Source organism: Hydra vulgaris, chromosome 12 (assembly GCF_038396675.1).
Source record: "Hydra vulgaris chromosome 12, alternate assembly HydraT2T_AEP".
In the NCBI taxonomy this organism is placed as follows: domain Eukaryota; kingdom Metazoa; phylum Cnidaria; class Hydrozoa; order Anthoathecata; family Hydridae; genus Hydra; species Hydra vulgaris.
Genome location: NC_088931.1, coordinates 848152 through 867500, shown reverse-complemented (window position 1 = coordinate 867500; position 19349 = coordinate 848152). Strand labels below are relative to the sequence as shown.

At 25.2% G+C, this 19349-nt stretch overlaps 1 protein-coding gene across 1 annotated transcript in view; it reads left to right on the top strand.

Annotated features, from left to right (window-relative positions):
• The window catches only part of LOC100213129 (la-related protein 1), a 67370-nt gene that overhangs the window by 35695 nt on the left and 12326 nt on the right, over window positions 1-19349 (top strand). The window contains exons 9-12 of the mRNA XM_065811162.1: window positions 5823-5916; window positions 7078-7167; window positions 7654-7766; window positions 14960-15078. Coding sequence (XP_065667234.1) covers window positions 5823-5916; window positions 7078-7167; window positions 7654-7766; window positions 14960-15078 — 416 coding nt within the window. The remainder of the gene's footprint in view (window positions 1-5822; window positions 5917-7077; window positions 7168-7653; window positions 7767-14959; window positions 15079-19349) is intronic.

Sequence of the window (19349 nt, the reverse complement as noted above, 5' to 3'; positions counted from 1 at the left end):
TAAAAAATAAAGTTTGGACAGGAATGGCGTGCGATCGATGACCATTGCTGACGACTGTTTAGATATTTTAATGACTTAAATGTTTCAGAAATGCGCTGAAAAAAGAAACGATATCCTAAACTTAAACTTGTAATAAAAATTAAAAAACTAAAGAATAAGCAAAACAATTCCTTATGAAGAAAAAATAAAACTAAAAAAACTTGAAGCAGAAATTACTTTTGTTACGATTTTAATTGCATTTGAAAAAAATTACTTTAAAACTGATCTTTTAAAACGTTTGATTACGCAAAACCCTTTTACAAATTATTTCCATTAATTGTTTAATAAATGAATAAATTTATTTCCTAATGAAAAGAAAAAAAAATGTAATATTTTGAATTTGTATAAACATTTTTTCAAAAAGTGGCACAAAAAAATTGTTTAAAAAAATAACGTTGTCTTTTTAAAATCGTAATTTATAATCGTTTCATGGTTTAATTAGTGTCAAGTTTAATAAAAAACTTTTAAACATTTCTTTGTTAAAATAGAAACAAAAAATAAAATAAAACAGTTTTACAATCTTGGGAAGATTTTATTTAACTTATTCATAATTTAAAGTAACTTAAAAAAATATTATTTTAAAAGTATTTTAGAACAACATGGAAAAATAGTTACAAATGTTTAAATTTTTCATCAAAAATGCATACCTAATTAAAAAAATTTAAATATAACATTTAATTTACACATAATGCGTTTATTTTTAAACAATCATTATAATTAATTTTTGATTTGAATTTATTTAAAGTCTTTGCGTAAAATAAAAAACTTTAAAAAAGATCATTGATTAAAAGTTATTCATAGCACTTTTTTTAATTGCATATAAATTGTTAAAACTTCAAAACAGCCGTTATCAAATAAGCGTTGTTAGTTACAGCGTGAAATTATCTAAAAGTCTATCTAAAAAAATGTACAATATTAAATTGAAACTATTTTATTAAAAAACTATAATCTTCGATGAAGTATTCTAAATATTAAGGAAAGAAACTACAATTTCACTAGACTAACGTTAAATAAACTGAATAACATGACAATTATTTTGATTGCATAACTTGGTTCCATAAAACCATAAAAATTATATTTTGAAAATTTGATCGGACACTGTCCGACCTAATCAAGTTTTAATTAGACATTTTGTCTGGGACTTTATAAAAAATTAAATTGAGCCCTGGATTTAACCAAATTTATTAACTCTATTTTAAGAGTTTAACAAATTTAGTTAAATTTGTTAAAATATTTCAACATGTATATATATATATATATATATATATATATATATATATATATATATATATATATATATATATATATATATATATATATATATATACATACATATACATATACATATACATATACATATACATATACATATATATATATATATATATATATATATATATATATATATATATATATATATATATATATATATATATATATATATATATATATATATATATATATATATTTATCCCTAGATTTTTATAACAGGGTTTAAAAAGTTCCTGTTACTCTTCTTGTGAAACATTTTTTTCTACTTTGAAAAGTTTAAAAATCACACTAAAAGCTTTACTTTAGAAATCTTGAAAAACTTAAATTTATTAATATTTTTAATTTTTCTCACTTTTATTTATTTTTAATTGAAATTTAAAAAATTTAAAAAAACTTTAAAAATCACAAACCAAAGCAAGTAATTGTTAAAAAAGACTGGTAAATAAAACTTGATTGATCGAGTTCTATACTTTTAAAATTGTTTTTGTTTTATGTTATTTAAATTTAAGTTAAATTTTTTTATTAATGTTCATTAAAAAAAAATTGATTAAAGTTTTAAATAAGCATGTATCTATTATTTTCACTTTGATTAAGTCATACTTTTTAAGTTGAAAGCGGAACTATAAAAATATTGTGTATTAAAAATTATAATTTATTTTTGAAAAGTTTTTTAAAATATAAAATTTAAATTGTCTCTTAACACAACTAAAGTTCTTTACTTCTTCATTTTAGTTATCTTTTTGCGGTTTTTTTAAATTGTTTTTTAATGAAATTCTTAGACTTATTATTTGAACTTATGAAGTTTATTCGAAAATGTCTAAACATTTTTTAAAAATCTCCAACTACGAACTTTTTTACCTCAACAACTCTCAAAAATGCAATAATAAATCTATTTTTTTTGCTTTTTTTTTTTTTTATGATTGCATAATTACTTAATACTTATTAAAGTGATATTTCATATATATATATATATATATATATATATATATATATATATATATATATATATATATATATAAATTCTTATATATATATATATAAATTCTTATGTATATGTAAATTCGTGTCTATATATATATATATATATATATATATATATATATATATATATATATATATATATATATATATATATATATATATATATATATATATATATATATATATATATATATATCAGGGATGCGGAGTCCCAAAGAAGACTCCGGATTTGAAAGTCACAAAAAAGTTACTTCTTTCTAGTTTTTGGTATCCAGGAGCTTTAAAAATATAAAAAAGCTTATGGGCTACTAATGGGGAAAAAATCAAGACTTCTAGGTCAGAAGAACAATCAATTTTTGAACCTGTAGTCCTTAGGTATAATGACGGCAAGAACTTCGGGTCTGCAGGACTTCGGTCTTTAAAACAATAAGTTCTAATTCATTAAATATCATACATTTTTTTCTTATAGCAGATCATTAATCAACCAACATGTTTAGAGCTTCTGGACACCAGAGCAGGGTTGCAAAAAAACCGGTTTTTTTGAAAAAAACCAAAAACCATAGGTTTTTTGAAAAAAAACCCAAAAAAACCATGGTTTTTTTGGTTTAAATTAGGTTTTTATTAAAAAATGCCGTATTTAGTTACCCTTTTAAATTAAAAAAAAGCATAACGCATTTTATGTGAGTAAACTATATTCTTTATCAATATTAATGTTATATTTCATCAAAATTATTCAATACATCATTATTTAATGTTCTACATATAAATACAAGCTTTGCTGCTTTTTCTACCCCCAATTGGTTTCTTAACTTAGAATGAACAAGGCCAAAAGTTGAAAAAATTCTTTCGATTCCAGCACTAGAAGCTGGTGCATTTAATAAATCTTCAATATCCACTATGTTACAATCCACAATTTTAAGAGATTTCCACCATTCTATTGGTGACACATTTTTTAAAACAGATTCACTATACAAATAGCTTTTATCGAATGGAGCAGATTTGGCTTTTAATTTGAATATTATTGGTAACAAGTTCTTGAACTCTTTATCTGCGAAATTCATGGCAGCTTCATTTTCATTTTCAGAAAGATTAGATCCAAAATATCTAGGATCTAGTGTGTTTGGCAGTAAATGAGCATCACTGACAGTCTGATGGTATCTAGATTCAATTTTTTTTTTTTTTTCGTTTGATAAAAATGATAAACTGTTCATCAAATCTTTAAAAATTTCAACACTGTCACTTATTTTTGCTTGATCACTTTGCAAAGTATCTAGAGCTACTGCAATTGGTTTTAATATTTTTAATAAATCCTCTGCGTTTCGCTTTATCTGTATATCACTTACTTTTTTACCAATCATAGGATCCAATTCTTTATTCTTTTCAAACATTGTGAAAATGATGCTCCAGTTGTTGACATATTTTTCAAGTGAATCACATACAGAATTCCAGCGAGTTTCAGTAGGAAGTGGCAATTTTGTTCCTCCACTTAATTTATAAATTGCTCCAGCTTGATGATTATTTCTTATATATTTTATTATTTGTGTAACATGCTTGCTCACATTTTCAATGTTAAGATCATTTGCTAAAAGATTCAGCATATGAGCAGCACACCCATAATTTATGATATCTTTTTCAGATGACAGTTCTTGTCTCATTGATTTCATATTAGCTGCATTGTCAGTCACAAAGCTTTTTACTGTGCATCCAAATTTACGTCTTACAGAATTTATTGCTTCTTTTGCTAATTGTGTAAGATATTCACCAGTATGTGAATGACCAGAAGTGTTGATTGTTTCTACTAAAATGTTAATTTTATCTGTAATTACAGAGATACAAACTATTGGTTCATTATGTACATTACTCCAGCCATCTAAAGACATGGCTACAATTTTCCAATTCAATACATTACATTTTTCAATTTCTTCTGTGTAAACCCTATCTAATATTTCTCCTCCAATTTGAGTTCTATTAGGTAGAGTGTATCCTGGATGAAGCATATTGATAAATTTTTTAAATTCTTTGTGTTCAACTGTTCTGAAGCTAGAGTTTGTACTGTATATAAATCTACCAAGTTGCAGATCAAATAAATCTTTCTCTTTGAGGCTTGTTCGTGTGAAAAACTTATCAATTTTCAAATATTTAACAGCTGATGTTGAATTGGGCTGGAACCTTTTCATTTGTTGTTGTGATGTTGATGGTGAGTTACCTTTAAAATGAAATTGCAGTTTATTGAATTATTCTAAATATATATGTTTACAATTTAGGGAAAGTATAAAATTTAAAATAACAATGCACTCATTTAATTACCTTCAAGAAGTTGTTGATCTTCAATTGAATCCATAATTTCATGGGGTTGTGATTGCTTGCACTTTTTTATATGTTCATGCATCCTTTGAATTTGACCTTCCATTTCTTTTCTACACGCATTACAAACTGCTCTACACCCCTTTCTTTCTGGAACAGTCACTCGGGTATATTTTAACCAAATCATATCACATTTGCGCCCAGTTTTTTGAGACATTTTTGTGGTATCAATAAATTATGTTATAACTACTTATACTTTTGCTAAACATATAAATCTATATATATATATATATATAATATATATATATATATATATATATATATATATATATATATATATATATATATATATATATAAAAATTGTTAAGAAAAATTCCTGATGAAATAAGTTCATCAGGAAGCAATGCTTCTTGATGAACCTATTGAAGGAGAAACTGCGTGTAGAAGAAAACAGATAAATAAGTGTTATTACTAATTTATTACTGCTTTGTTCTATAATAACACTGAGGAATCTATTCTATGAAAAAACAAAAACAAAACTCATGGATTCAAAAAAAATCATCTTTATTGAAGATTAGTTTTATTTGTGAACATAACCCTCTTTTAGTTTCCTGTTGTAAGTTCAAATCATTTTTTAAAAAAACATTAATTTGGTTTAAACCAACATTTTTTTAATTGGTTTAAACCATGGTTTAAACCAATGGTTTAAACCATTTGGTTAAAACCATGCAACCCTGCACCAGAGACTATAAAAAGATAGAGTTATAAAGCCAGAGTACTTTTGGGACTCCACATTCCTGATATATACACACACACACACACACAACCCTCGGAATTAGGCAAAATGAGGTCCGCAATAAATTGCTGACTTCAAATTGTTAAAGGTCCACAAAAAAATTTGACACAAAGGGATTACCATAAAACGTAGAAACAAAGTCAATGTATGCCAACCGTAATTCCGAGGGATATATATTTAACCCTTTTATGTAAATCTAGGGATGAATATATATCCCAAAATGTATACTAATGACATTTTGTTTCTTCCGCAAAGAACATTGTTTTATTTTATTATTTTTACTCTTTTTTTTTATTTGCTTTTTTATATAAATATATTTGTTTATTTTTTTAATCATTTTGTTTATACATATTAAAATTTAATATTTTGCAATGCAATTTTTATATCTATTTTTGTCTAATTAAATCTTAAAAAAATATTTTTATGTAGGCATTAAGTTTAAGTACAGAGGTGAACTGTGATGGTCATTCTGTTAAAGCAAAGTTTCAGCCAGAGAAGTGGCCTATTGTTAGTCCTACACTTGGTAATATTGTTAATTTGGTAACTTAAATGTTCATATTTTTAATTTTAATGATATAAGTAAAAACTTGAAGAATTAATAAATGACAAAATGAAAGATACTTTATGACACTCCTAGTCAAACACACACACTTCTAGAGCTACTCTAAGGTGTAGGTGTAAGGTGTAAAAAATGTAATCATGTGTGTATCACGTTTTTTGACTTCTTTTATTATTACTCCCTTAAGATTATTTTATTGAAATTAAAAGTTAGTTTGTAATTTAACTTCAGCTTTTTTGTAATTTTTTAATTACAATAAAATAATTTTTATTCAAGTAAGTTCTTTTGTATCTCCTTAACATTTTTTCTTTTATGGATTTTATGTTTTTGCATTATTGTTAAACATCATCACTAAATCAATATTATTTGTTGCTCACACTTTTATTTATACTGCATAAAGTTAGGAGAATAATAAATCAAGTCAACTAACTAATTTATTGTTTTTAATTATGAATAAAAATATATAGTAGTTAAATAAAAATATATAGTAGTTAAAACACTTGAAAAGGAGTTTAAAATGCAAAAAATTACAAAAAACAGTCTCAAAACTGCATTTTCCATATCTCACAAAAAATTATTTGATTGATGCAAAATTACTAAACTGTTTAGATAAATATCTTGAACTATATCTAATAGATATCTAATTTGATTGATTATGCGATGACGAATTTTTATCTGATATAACTTTATGGATTTAGAAAAAAATTTTAATTTTACGATATTTTTAGGGAATGTGGTACCCTTGTATTAATTATATTAAAAAACTGTTATAAAAATCAAGCTGTAATATTATAAAAAGCCGCTTAACTTTACAATACATTATTCTTTGCAAGAGTTTTTTTATAAGAATTTTTTGTGGCATAAGAATAAAAATATCAGTTTCCAAAATAACATTTCACATGTCACCATCCGAGTTTTTGTTAAAATGGCTTTTATGTCATTGGAGTTTCAATGCTTCCTAACTTTCTTCCCATAACTGTTTATTTCTATTTTTAAAGTATTGACTACCATAAACTTCTATAAGTTGCATTTTGAAATTACTGGTGTTTCAAAGTAAGGATTTGTACCATGTATCTGCAGTAAAAGGTTTAAATATCTCTATTATTTTGTAATGTTTACTTTTAGATGTTGCTATAGAGAAATTATCACCTGATCCAAAAACACCCACCAAAAATGATCTACCCACAAAAAATGTTCCTATTGCACTGAAAGAAGGTAATTACAACTCTTTATATATTAGAGATTTTAGTGTACAACATAACTTGGTTAGATTTTATTATGTCATAAATATTAAAAGATATTATTTGATTTAATTCAATATCTTAATTTTGATACCAAACATTCTACACGTTTATATAAAAACCTTTTAGTGAAGGCTTTGTAGAGGTTACATATAATCACACTGTAATTAAAATCTTTAAAGAAATATATAGATAGAAAAAAATATTTATAACCACAAATTGAATATATATAGTCTTTATATAGTCCAGTTTAATATGGATCTTATACACTATTATATTATTATAGTCCTTATTAAAGAAAAATTTAAAGCCTCTATTTTTATTTTTATTTTATTTTTTATTTATCGAAATTCTTAAACCGTTTTATTTAAAGCTAAAAAAATCTTAATTAATTAAAACTCCTTTTATTTAATAGGCTTTAAAATATTTACTTAAATACAGATATTTTTAAATTTTACAGATATAAAAAATACTGAAAAGGTCAAAGATGAACTCATACCTAATTTTATGAAAAACAAAAAGTCGGCTGAAGAATGGGTCGAAGTTCGTCGAAGATCTGGATCATTAAAAAAGGTTGTTTTTTTAAAATTGACTTTTATTTGAATAATAAGCCTTAAGTTCAGTTGTGCATATGAGCACTAAGTTTGGTTGTGCAATTCTAAGTATTGATTGTGCATTCTAAAAAATTAATTGTGCAATCTCAACTATTTTAGATAAATAATAAATATAAAAAATTAGTATTTTTTATTTAAAATTAACGAGCAGCTTAAATGATATATAAAGAATAAAAAATATTTTAAAACAATTCTGTAGATAATTTTATATTTTTGTTCTAATTTTCTGAGTTTTCTGTGCAGTCTTGTACAGAACTTTCTGTACAGTCTTCTGACTGATATCATATACAGGCCTTGTTACAAGAATTTTTTGCTAGATTTTCCTATACTTATGAGTGGTAATGTACTCGATCAGTCATCTACTCTTTGTCTTCTAGGTTTAACTCTTATTTCTGATCTTTCTTGAAAACCATATATCAAATCTGTTATAAAAATTAGCATCTGCTAAGGTTGCATCTCTTAATTGTGCTCCCTACTTTCTTACTCCGGATTCTATATTCTATTTCTATAAATTTCCATCCTTGTATTGAATAATGTTGCCATATCTGAAGCAGATCATTGAATGATGCTCTTTCTTTTTTAGACAAGGTGCAAATACACATTGTTGGACTTGCTCTTGCAGCCAACCTTTAACAATGTCACATCGTCGTAATGTTGCTTCACTTTCTCTTCTCGGTAAATTCTATAATGGGCACTGCTCTAGCGCTAGCTAGAGCAGTGCCCATTATAGCGCCTTTTGTGCCATCTAGCTAGCACCTTTTGTGCCATCTACTAAAATTCATTTTCATGTTACTTGTCATTTGATTAAACCTTTTACTGTGCAAAATAGAAACATGAACATATGAGGAATCTATTCTATTCTGCCCTAACCTAGAGTTATTTATTCTGCATCTTGTTTGTTTCTTATTGTTTTGATGCTGTTAAAAGTTTTATGAATAAAAAACGGCTTATTTTAAATCTAATTCAGATTTTATTTATTTTTTTGACATTTATTTTTAAATTTTTCATGATTTGTTAAAACAGGTAACAATGTATTTACAATGTATTACAAGTTTTTACAGTATCGGACAAAACGAGTGCAACCAAATAATGCTTATTTAGTTTCTTTATGTAAAAGTGCTGCATTTTTTCAATTTAGAGAAATAACTATGTAACTGTTTAGAGACAAAGTTCTTCAAGTTTTATTCCTCACAAAGTTCATTATTTGTACACGAAAATTAATAAACTAATCAAAAATATTTAAAAAAGTTGATTTCCTTCTGGACAAAACAAGTGCAACTCGACAAAATGTTGACCAAGCTGTATTTCGCTATCAATATTTCGTGGCGAATCTTTTGTTGTCGATCACAGCCTTGCATCTTTGAGGCATAGATTCGATCAGGTGATCAATGAAACTTTGTGGAATCGCTGCCCAGGCTTTTTGGATTTGTTCAAACAGTTGATCCTTATTACGAACACCTTCACGATTAATTCTGCGGTTGACAATCTCCCACAGGTTCTCGATAGGGTTGAGATCCGGAGATTGAGGCGGCCAATCCATCACCGATAGGTGGTTGTCTTGAAACCACTGCTTGACTACTTTGGCAGTGTGTTTCGGATTGTTGTCTTGCTGAAAAACTTATTTTATTGGCATATTCCGTTCAGCATGAGGAAACATAACATCTTTCAGGATATTTTTATACATGAAACGGTCCATTATTCCATCGTTTCGATGTATTGAACTTAGACCATTAGCAGAAAAACACCCCCAGACCATTACATCGCCTCCACCATGCTTCACGGTCTTATGGCAGTAACGTAAAACGTGGCGTTTTCCGGCCGGTCGACGTACACGGCAAATGCCATCGCTCCCAATGATGTTGAACTTCGATTCATCACTGAACAGGACAGTTTGCCATTTCTGCACATTCCAGTCAATATGAGATGTAGCAAACAGGAGTCTTTTCTTATGGTTTTTTAGTGGAATCAGCAATTTCAGGGCATCGAGAAAATCCGGCTTCAACAGCACGTCTGATTGTTCGGTCCGATACAGGCAGCTCTAATTGTTTTTGTATCTCGACTGATGATATCCAGGGATCCTTCTTGGCGGATCTGACGATCATAGAATCCTCTCTAGAATTGTAGGAACGCGGTCTTCCACCTTTGTTATCTGCTGCTAACTTCCCCGTAGAACGATATTTGGAACATAGTCTTGATACGGTCCATTTTATCACACGATATTTATCACAAATACTTTTTTTGTGACATTTTACTTACGTAATCGCAAATAATTTTCTTTCTTAGTTCCAATCCGAGACTGTCGGGAGCCGTTTTTCCACTTGAAGTCATAAAAATAATAAAAATAAATAATCACGCTTCTCAAGGCTTACCGTGTTACATTATACTTGTGATGATACAATAATGCTCTGTGGAACACAACGTCTTGGTTGGATGTGGACTGTATTGATGTAAAGAAACACTTGTTGTATTTCACTTTTTGTATTGATGTTCTTCGATAAAACACTTTGATAAAACTCACTTCGATAAACTGTCTTGATAATACTGACTGATTGACTTCCATATACTGACTAAATTACATGTCGATTTACATGTTTCTTATATAGTAAAATGAACCTGTGTGAACCTGTTCTGGAAGATTCTAGATGCTTCTTTTCGATGCTTCTGGAAGCTTCTGGATGCGTCTGGATGCTTCTGAATGTTTCTGGATACTTCTGGATGCTACTGGATGCTTCTTCTGGAAACTTCTGGAAGCTTCTGCATGCTTCTGGAAATTTCTGGATACTTACTTTAATTATGTCATGTCATGGCATGCTATGACTCCAGACTCCTGAACTGTTTGCTGTGGTAGTACAGTTCGTTTCATTTTTAAGACATGTAAAATTAGGAACACTTTTTAGCATTGTTCGATGTTGGTTGCAAATGTTTTGTCCAATACTGTATGTATTTTTTGCCAATGGTTTTGTGAAAGGCATCTTTTTGTACAGGTCAAAGTATTTTTTTAAATTTTGTTACATTTCATTGATAGCAAGATTATGACTTTTTAAGAATATTTTCATGCTGTTATTTGCCCTTTTATTGAAAAATTGATCTGTAAGATTCTTTTTTTAGAGTTAAATAACTTTTTGTTGTATTTAATGTCGCAGGTTTTTTTCATTAAACTTAGTTTTGTTGTTTTGATTTTTTGATTGTCTGTAAGGTTATTTTTCTAGGATTATGTCTTGGAATCTTTTAAATGTAAATCTGTTTAAATCAGTATTATTTATAAATTTTGCTACAGTGTCACTTTGTATCCGTTTTTAAAAAAAAAGACAGCATGTCATTTGATAAAAGTGAATAAATAGTGGGCAATTGTTTGAGGATATTGATTCCACAGTTAAACACAAATGTACTTTAAAATCTACTTTTTGATTTTTCATTTGTTTATAACAGTTTCTTGTATTCATTACCTTTAGCTTTGTTTTTTGTATCTGGTTATTTATTTCCATAATTATTTTTACCAAATTAATCTGTGGGATATGAATATTACACTTCAGTTTTAATGTTTAAAAATCAAATCTTGTATAATAATTTTTCAATTCTTAATTAAGTTAAAAATCTACTCTAAAACTATTTCTCTTTTATTTATCTTTCAAAAGTATGTTTAATACTCCTGAAGAACACACAGCTATAATAAAAATACTGGAATGTATACATCTTGAAAATATTGTTTTTTAATTTCATAATTAAAACATGCAATTTTGGTTCTGAACTTTTACACTTAAATTTTTAACAATCTTTCTTAGTGGTTAAATAAACCTTTTTTATTCAAATTATAATATATAAAAAAAAATCTTTTAAAAAAGCAAATAAACATAATGCTTTTTTTTTTTATCTCAAAAAAGAAAATATAAAAAAAAAAAGATGTGAGACAATCAATTTTATTTGAATTGCTCTTATTTGAGGGAAAACTATTTTTATCTATAATAATTCTCTCACTTTTTTTCTAAAATTACCAATTTTTATTGTTATAGTGGTATTATTATCTACCTAAATATAAGCAATTTTTTTGAATGTTCTGCTCTATTTAATTTTTTCTGCTGTTCCTCAAACATGTTAATTATGTCAACCAAAATGTGTTTTAAACCTTAAGTTTTGCTAACACCTTTGCAACATTTAATTTGCAGATTATTTTTTTAAGGAATTGTTTGGGAGTTTAGGCTTGTTTTTTATAGTGGATACTTGGAAGCTCTTGGAAGTTGATATACTGATTTTTTTTTAACTGATTTGAAAACTGATATTTTGATTGATTAAATACAAATTTTTTTTTTCAACTATTTGTTGTGAATTTATCTAAAAAGAAATTATAAGTTTTAATTTATGTTTTTTTGCATAATGTAATACTTATTTTTGAATATACCATAACCGTGAAGAACCCAGAGTTTATTTGGGGGTACCGCTTTTTTTGGCAATGTTTGGGGGGCGGGGCGGTGGGGATGTTTTTAAAATAAAATATGAAAATATCTAAAATATATGAAAAATAAATTATATACATTTCAAACTGAATTTTTTTTTTCTATTTTTAATAAAAAGGCAAGAGAAGAATTAAAAATTAAAAATAATTTTTTGGCGTCCATATTGCTCCAGCGGTGCTTAAACTGGTCTGGGCCCGTCCTTGCATAATACACCATATTTAAATAATTACACAGGCCAAAATTTTTTTTTGCTTTCTGAACAATTAATACATTTTTTCACGTAGCATTACTTAGTTTGATTTCAACTATGCAACCATGTCTTGGTAAATTTCCCAGTTTCATTTCTGCTGGTATTTTTAATGTTGTATCTTCAAATGTTACTGCTACCTCTCCTTACTGAAAAGTATTTTATTTTACTTTCATTTCATTGGTAGCGCAAAGTGAGGACTTTTTAAAAAAAATTTTTTTTTCCTAAATTACATTGTGACTTTTTACTAAAAACATTGTGACTTTTTAGCTTCAAATTTTTTAAATTTTTAAATTATTTTCTAAATAATGTTTTTTTTATTTGTAAATATGTTTTTAAATATAAATGGTTTAAATTAATATTTTTAAATGTTAATAGTTTTAAAATGGTTGCTACCTCTCCGTACTGGCACTGTATTTTTTTTACATTGTTTCATTTCATTGGTAGCAAAATAAACAAAGTGTAATTTAAAAAAAAAAATTCTGGTATGTTTTGTACCTTCCAATAGAAAATTTATTTTAAATTGCTCTAACATTGAAAATGATCTTTTCAACTTTAAACTTGGTTTATTAGTTATTCCTTTATTGGTAAATAATTTTAAATAACTTTTTTTTTATTACTACTTTTATTACTAGTCTTCTTAAAGGTATCAACAGTCCAAAGGTATCCAAAACAGTCCAAAAGATTCTCATTATTTGTACAAAATTTTTATTTTATTTTATACTTAAACAAGAAATATTAAAAAATATATATATATTTAATAATTTTATTAATTAAAAAGTAACATAACCTATATAAATATCTGGTTGTTTTATTTTACGGTGTAAATTTTGCGATTCTTCTAATTTATTTTTTTAACTCAAATAATACAGTTTTCTGAGACCCTCGAGAATTTTATTTCCTCTTGAAACTGCCTTCAAACATCTTTTACTCAATCTTAAGCAGTTAAAGTCTTTTTTCTGAGCCAGATATGAATTTAAACATGTTTTTGATGTTTGCATTGATTTTTTGATTTTTTGTCATTCCAGTAAATAAATACCATTAGTTCATCTGTTCATATAAACCACACTCTAATTCATAAGCAGTTTTGAACCTTATTGCTGTGTTTGTTACATGTTTTTACTTAATGAAGTTTAATAAAATAAAAATATGTAAAGTAAAAATTAAAACTTCCAGAAATTAATTAATTCTGAAGATTAGACTTTTTTTAATAATTTTTTTTTTCCAGTAATATATTAACTTTTTTTTCAAGCTTTTTTATTTTAAATTTTTAGAAACTTAAAATTACGAAAAAGGCTTTTTTAGGAAACTGTAGTTTTATTTAAAGTGAATTTATTTATCAAGCACTAATTATTATTTAATAACTTTGTTATTGTTTATTTTTTTAAAAAATTTTTTAGGTTTTAAATTTCTAACAGATTTTTTTAGAATTTTTATCTGATGTTATTTAGTGTTAGTATAGGTCTCTCTTTTATTGCCTTTGGTTTATGGTATTATCTTTTCTATAAAAAATTTATAACTAGAGAATTTTTTTTGGTAAAGCACAACATTAATATATAATGTATTTATTACCATAATTGCAATGACCAATTTTGTTAATATTCTAAATTTTTTTAAAATATTCAAATTTTTTTAAAAATATTCTAAATTTTTTAAAAAATATTCTAATTTTTTTTTAAATGTTCTAATTTTTTTTTTTAATATTCTAATTTTTTTTTAAATATTCTTTTTGGAAAAATAAGCAGTTTTAAAAATCATATCAAATAACTATTACCTACTAAAATTCCAGGGTTCATGTCCAGCATTAGAATTTCAATACCAAAATTTTTTTCCTGTTTTGTTACCTTGGATATTGGTCTAGTATCTTTAACTGTCATATAATTTATTGCTACCTCTTCATACTGGCAAAGTAATTTTTTTTTTCATTGTTTTCATTAATAGTTATATATTTTTAAATTTTTTTTGTACTTTTAATTGATAGATTTACCTTAAATTACTTTATCATATTTTAAAAAATGACTTTTTCAACTTAAATTTTTCAAATGTTGTTTCTTTATTGATGTTTACACTAATTTTAAAATTGGCTACGCTTGATCTGGTGTACAAATAATCAAAGTTATTATTTGTGTGATGTTATTTTGTGTCGACATCAGCGTAAAACATGGTGAAACTTTTCATAAAAATTTTTATCAAGGAATATAAAAATCAGCACTCGCTATAGCTTTAAAAGATATATTTTCAAGGTCGCTTAAAAACTTTAGCCCATTGCGATTTATGATTGCTTAATTTGCCCCTTAATTAAATATATATATAATAACCATAAATATTAGGTATTTTGGTGTTTAAATCTTGTATTAATATGTTATTATTATATATATTTATTTTAAATAATAGTGTAAACATGTGTTTGTCTTTGACTTAAGGTTTTATAAATCTATAATGTTGTTATTTTAGAAAGAAGAATCAGATTTTGTTGATTCCCGTGAAGAACTTGATTTCAAATTTGATGAAGAAGTGCCAAACAGTAAAAAGCAAACTGTTCCAGCTGAAAAAAAAACATATGCAGATGATTGGTAGGTACTTTTAACTAAAATATTTGCATTTACAAATTTCAATTAAAAAAAATTATCAATTATTTAAAAATTATATTAATGTAGTCATCTGACATTAGGCTTTATTGCTTTCTAAGCTTTTCTTTATTTTATAAAGAAAATAAGTTTTTAATTATCTGAAAATAACTTACATCACAATTTAATTTTAATTTTTTTTTTTGCATTATCCTATTTAAGCATTAAAATAATATTAAGACTTACATTGGCCCACTATCTGGTCATTTCATTATGGTGAGATAAACAATTTAATGATAATAGTTAACCACTAATTTAAGCTATAATTTCTATAACTTAAACATAAAAATGATTTATTTCACTTCAAAATAATATTTGTTTTTGAACCTAATGTTTTAAACATAAATTTTATGATTATTTACATTATTTCTAATTTTTAAAATGTCTTTATCCTTTATAGTTCGATTGCTGCTACCTTTCCGTACTGGCAAAGTATTTTTTTTTACTTTGTTTCATTTCATTGGTAGCTAAACAATAATGATTCATTTAAAAAATATTTTTTATGGTACGTTTTGTACCTTGCTCTGGAAATTTTTTTTAAATTACTCAAACATAAGAGTGATTTATTTAACTTTAAAATAATATTTATTTAGTCATTTCATTATGGTGAGATAAAAAATTTAATGATAATATTTAACCACTAATTTAAACTATAATTTCTATAACTCAAACATAAAAATGATTTATTTCACTTCAAAATAATATTTGTTTTTGAACCTAATGTTTTAAACATAAATTTTATGATTATTTACATTATTTCCAATTTTTAAAATGTCTTTATCCTTTATAGTTCAATTGCTGCTACCTTTCCGTACTGGCAAAGTATTTTTTTTACTTTGTTTCATTTCATTGGTAGCTAAATAATAATGATTCATTTAAAAAATATTTTTTAATGTACGTTTTGTACCTTGCTCTGGAAATTTTTTTTAAATTACTCAAACATAAGAGTGATTTATTTAACTTTAAAATAATATTTATTTCGTCATTTCATTATGGTGAGATAAAAAATTTAATGATAATATTTAACCACTAATTTAAACTATAATTTCTATAACTCAAACATAAAAATGATTTATTTCACTTCAAAATAATATTTGTTTTTGAACCTAATGTTTTAAACATAAATTTTATGATTATTTACATTATTTCCAATTTTTAAAATGTCTTTATCCTTTATAGTTCAATTGCTGCTACCTTTCCGTACTGGCAAAGTATTTTTTTTTACTTTGTTTCATTTCATTGGTAGCTAAATAATAATGATTCATTTAAAAAATATTTTTTAATGTACGTTTTGTACCTTGCTCTGGAAGTTTTTTTTAAATTACTCAAACATTAAAATGATTTATTTCACTTCAAAATAATATTTGTTTTTAAACCTAATGTTTTAAACATAAATTTTATGATTATTTATATTATTTCCAATTTTTAAAATGTCTTTATAGTTTAATTGCTGCTACCTTTCCGTACTGGCAAAGTATTTTTTTTACTTTGTTTCATTTCATTGGTAGCTAAATAATAATGATTCATTTAAAAAATATTTTTTATGGTACGTTTTGTACCTAGCACTAGAAATTTGTTTTTAAATTACTCAAACATAAAAATGATTTATTTCACTTCAAAATAATATTTGTTTTTAAACCTAATGTTTTAAACATAAATTTTATGGTTATTTACATTATTTCCAATTTTTAAAATGTCTTTATCCTTTATAGTTCAATTGCTGCTACCTTTCCGTACTGGCAAAGTATTTTTTTTTACTTTGTTTCATTTCATTGGTAGCTAAATAATAATGATTCATTTAAAAAATATTTTTTAATGTACGTTTTGTACCTTGCTCTGGAAATTTTTTTTAAATTACTCAAACATAAAAATGATTTATTTCACTTCAAAATAATATTTGTTTTTAAACCTAATGTTTTAAACATAAATTTTATGATTATTTATATTATTTCCAATTTTTAAAATGTCTTTATAGTTTAATTGCTGCTACCTTTCCGTACTGGCAAAGTATTTTTTTTACTTTGTTTCATTTCATTGGTAGCTAAATAATAATGATTCATTTAAAAAATATTTTTTATGGTTCGTTTTGTACCTAGCACTAGAAATTTGTTTTTAAATTACTCAAACATAAAAATGATTTATTTCACTTCAAAATAATATTTGTTTTTAAACCTAATGTTTTAAACATAAATTTTATGGTTATTTACATTATTTCCAATTTTTAAAATGTCTTTATAGTTTAATTGCTGCTACCTTTCCGTACTGGCAAAGTATTTTTTTTTTTTTACTTTGTTTCATTTCATTGGTAGCTAAATAATAATGATTCATTTAAAAAATATTTTTTAATGTACGTTTTGTACCTTGCTCTGGAAATTTTTTTTAAATTACTCAAACATAAAAATGATTTATTTCACTTCAAAATAATATTTGTTTTTAAACCTAATGTTTTAAACATAAATTTTATGATTATTTATATTATTTCCAATTTTTAAAATGTCTTTATAGTTTAATTGCTGCTACCTTTCCGTACTGGCAAAGTATTTTTTTTTTTTTACTTTGTTTCATTTCATTGGTAGCTAAATAATAATGATTCATTTAAAAAATATTTTTTAATGTACGTTTTGTACCTTGCTCTGGAAATTTTTTTTAAATTACTCAAACATTAAAATGATTTATTTCACTTCAAAATAATATTTGTTTTTAAACCTAATGTTTTAAACATAAATTTTATGATTATTTATATTATTTCCAATTTTTAAAATGTCTTTATAGTTTAATTGCTGCTACCTTTCCGTACTGGCAAAGTATTTTTTTTACTTTGTTTCATTTCATTGGTAGCTAAATAATAATGATTCATTTAAAAAATATTTTTTATGGTACGTTTTGTACCTAGCACTAGAAATTTGTTTTTAAATTACTCAAACATAAAAATGATTTATTTCACTTCAAAATAATATTTGTTTTTAAACCTAATGTTTTAAACATAAATTTTATGGTTATTTACATTATTTCCAATTTTTAAAATGTCTTTATAGTTTAATTGCTGCTACCTTTCCGTACTGGCAAAGTATTTTTTTTTTTTACTTTGTTTCATTTCATTGGTAGCTAAATAATAATGATTCATTTAAAAAATATTTTTTATGGCACGTTTTGTGCCATGCACTGGAAATTTTTTTTTAAATAACTCGAACATTTAAAATGAAATTTTTAAGTATGTCATTTTTTTTTTTGGGCAAAAATGAACTCGAAAAATGCGATTATTAAATAAATAACGTTAAAATGAAAACAACAGATAAAATTTAAAAAAAGTTATGATAAAAATTAATTTTTATTACTCATGGTTGTTAAAACATTTTGCCAGACAAAAAAAAAATATATGTATATATATATATATATATATATAAATTAGTAAAAATGCTTATCTAATTTTTGATTACTTCGACACTGTGTTTCACCATCAGTAGGTTCATCAGGAAGAATGTCTAAACATAAAAAAATTTTCAAATTATAGAAGAATTATTTCACAGGAAGTTGGGAATTTTTATAATTAATTATGTAATAACTGTAGTATTTTGCAACCAGGAAGTTGCATCAACTACATTAGATAATTAAAAAATCATGAAAAGAATTCTTTAAAATTAGGATAAAAAAAAAATCTAAAATCTAGCGTAACATTAACTAAACAGTTTGATTAAATCTTTCTCGGATTTCAGATTTGGAACAACATCTCAGTGCTCTATTCTTGCTCTAATAAAACCATAATGATTCTGAAAACCACAAACAGCAGCTGCTGGTTCAGTCACTTGTTTAACAACTCTTTCACAAGACTGGGTGCGGAGAGGGTAGAAGGTACTTCCGTGGGAGAATCTATTACTTTTTGTAAATCTTTTTTTGTCATATTGCATATAAAATTTGACTCCAAGATTTGTTTGTTACTCCAGTCAATGAGAGTCATAGCATCAAAGTTAAGTGTAGGTTTTTTTCGGTTTCTTACACTTACATCACCTTGCTCTGAATCTTTCATAATCATCTTGACTGCAAAAGCTCTAATGTCATTTGATTAGCTTGCAAGAAAAGAAATAAGAAGAGACTCAGAATGAGCATGAAATGCCCCATTTTAAATAGACTTACTAATGGCATCCATAACTTCGTCTGTTTATGGGGCCCAATTAAAAGGTTGACAATTGAGTGCTTTACCTTGATTCTAAACCGCATGT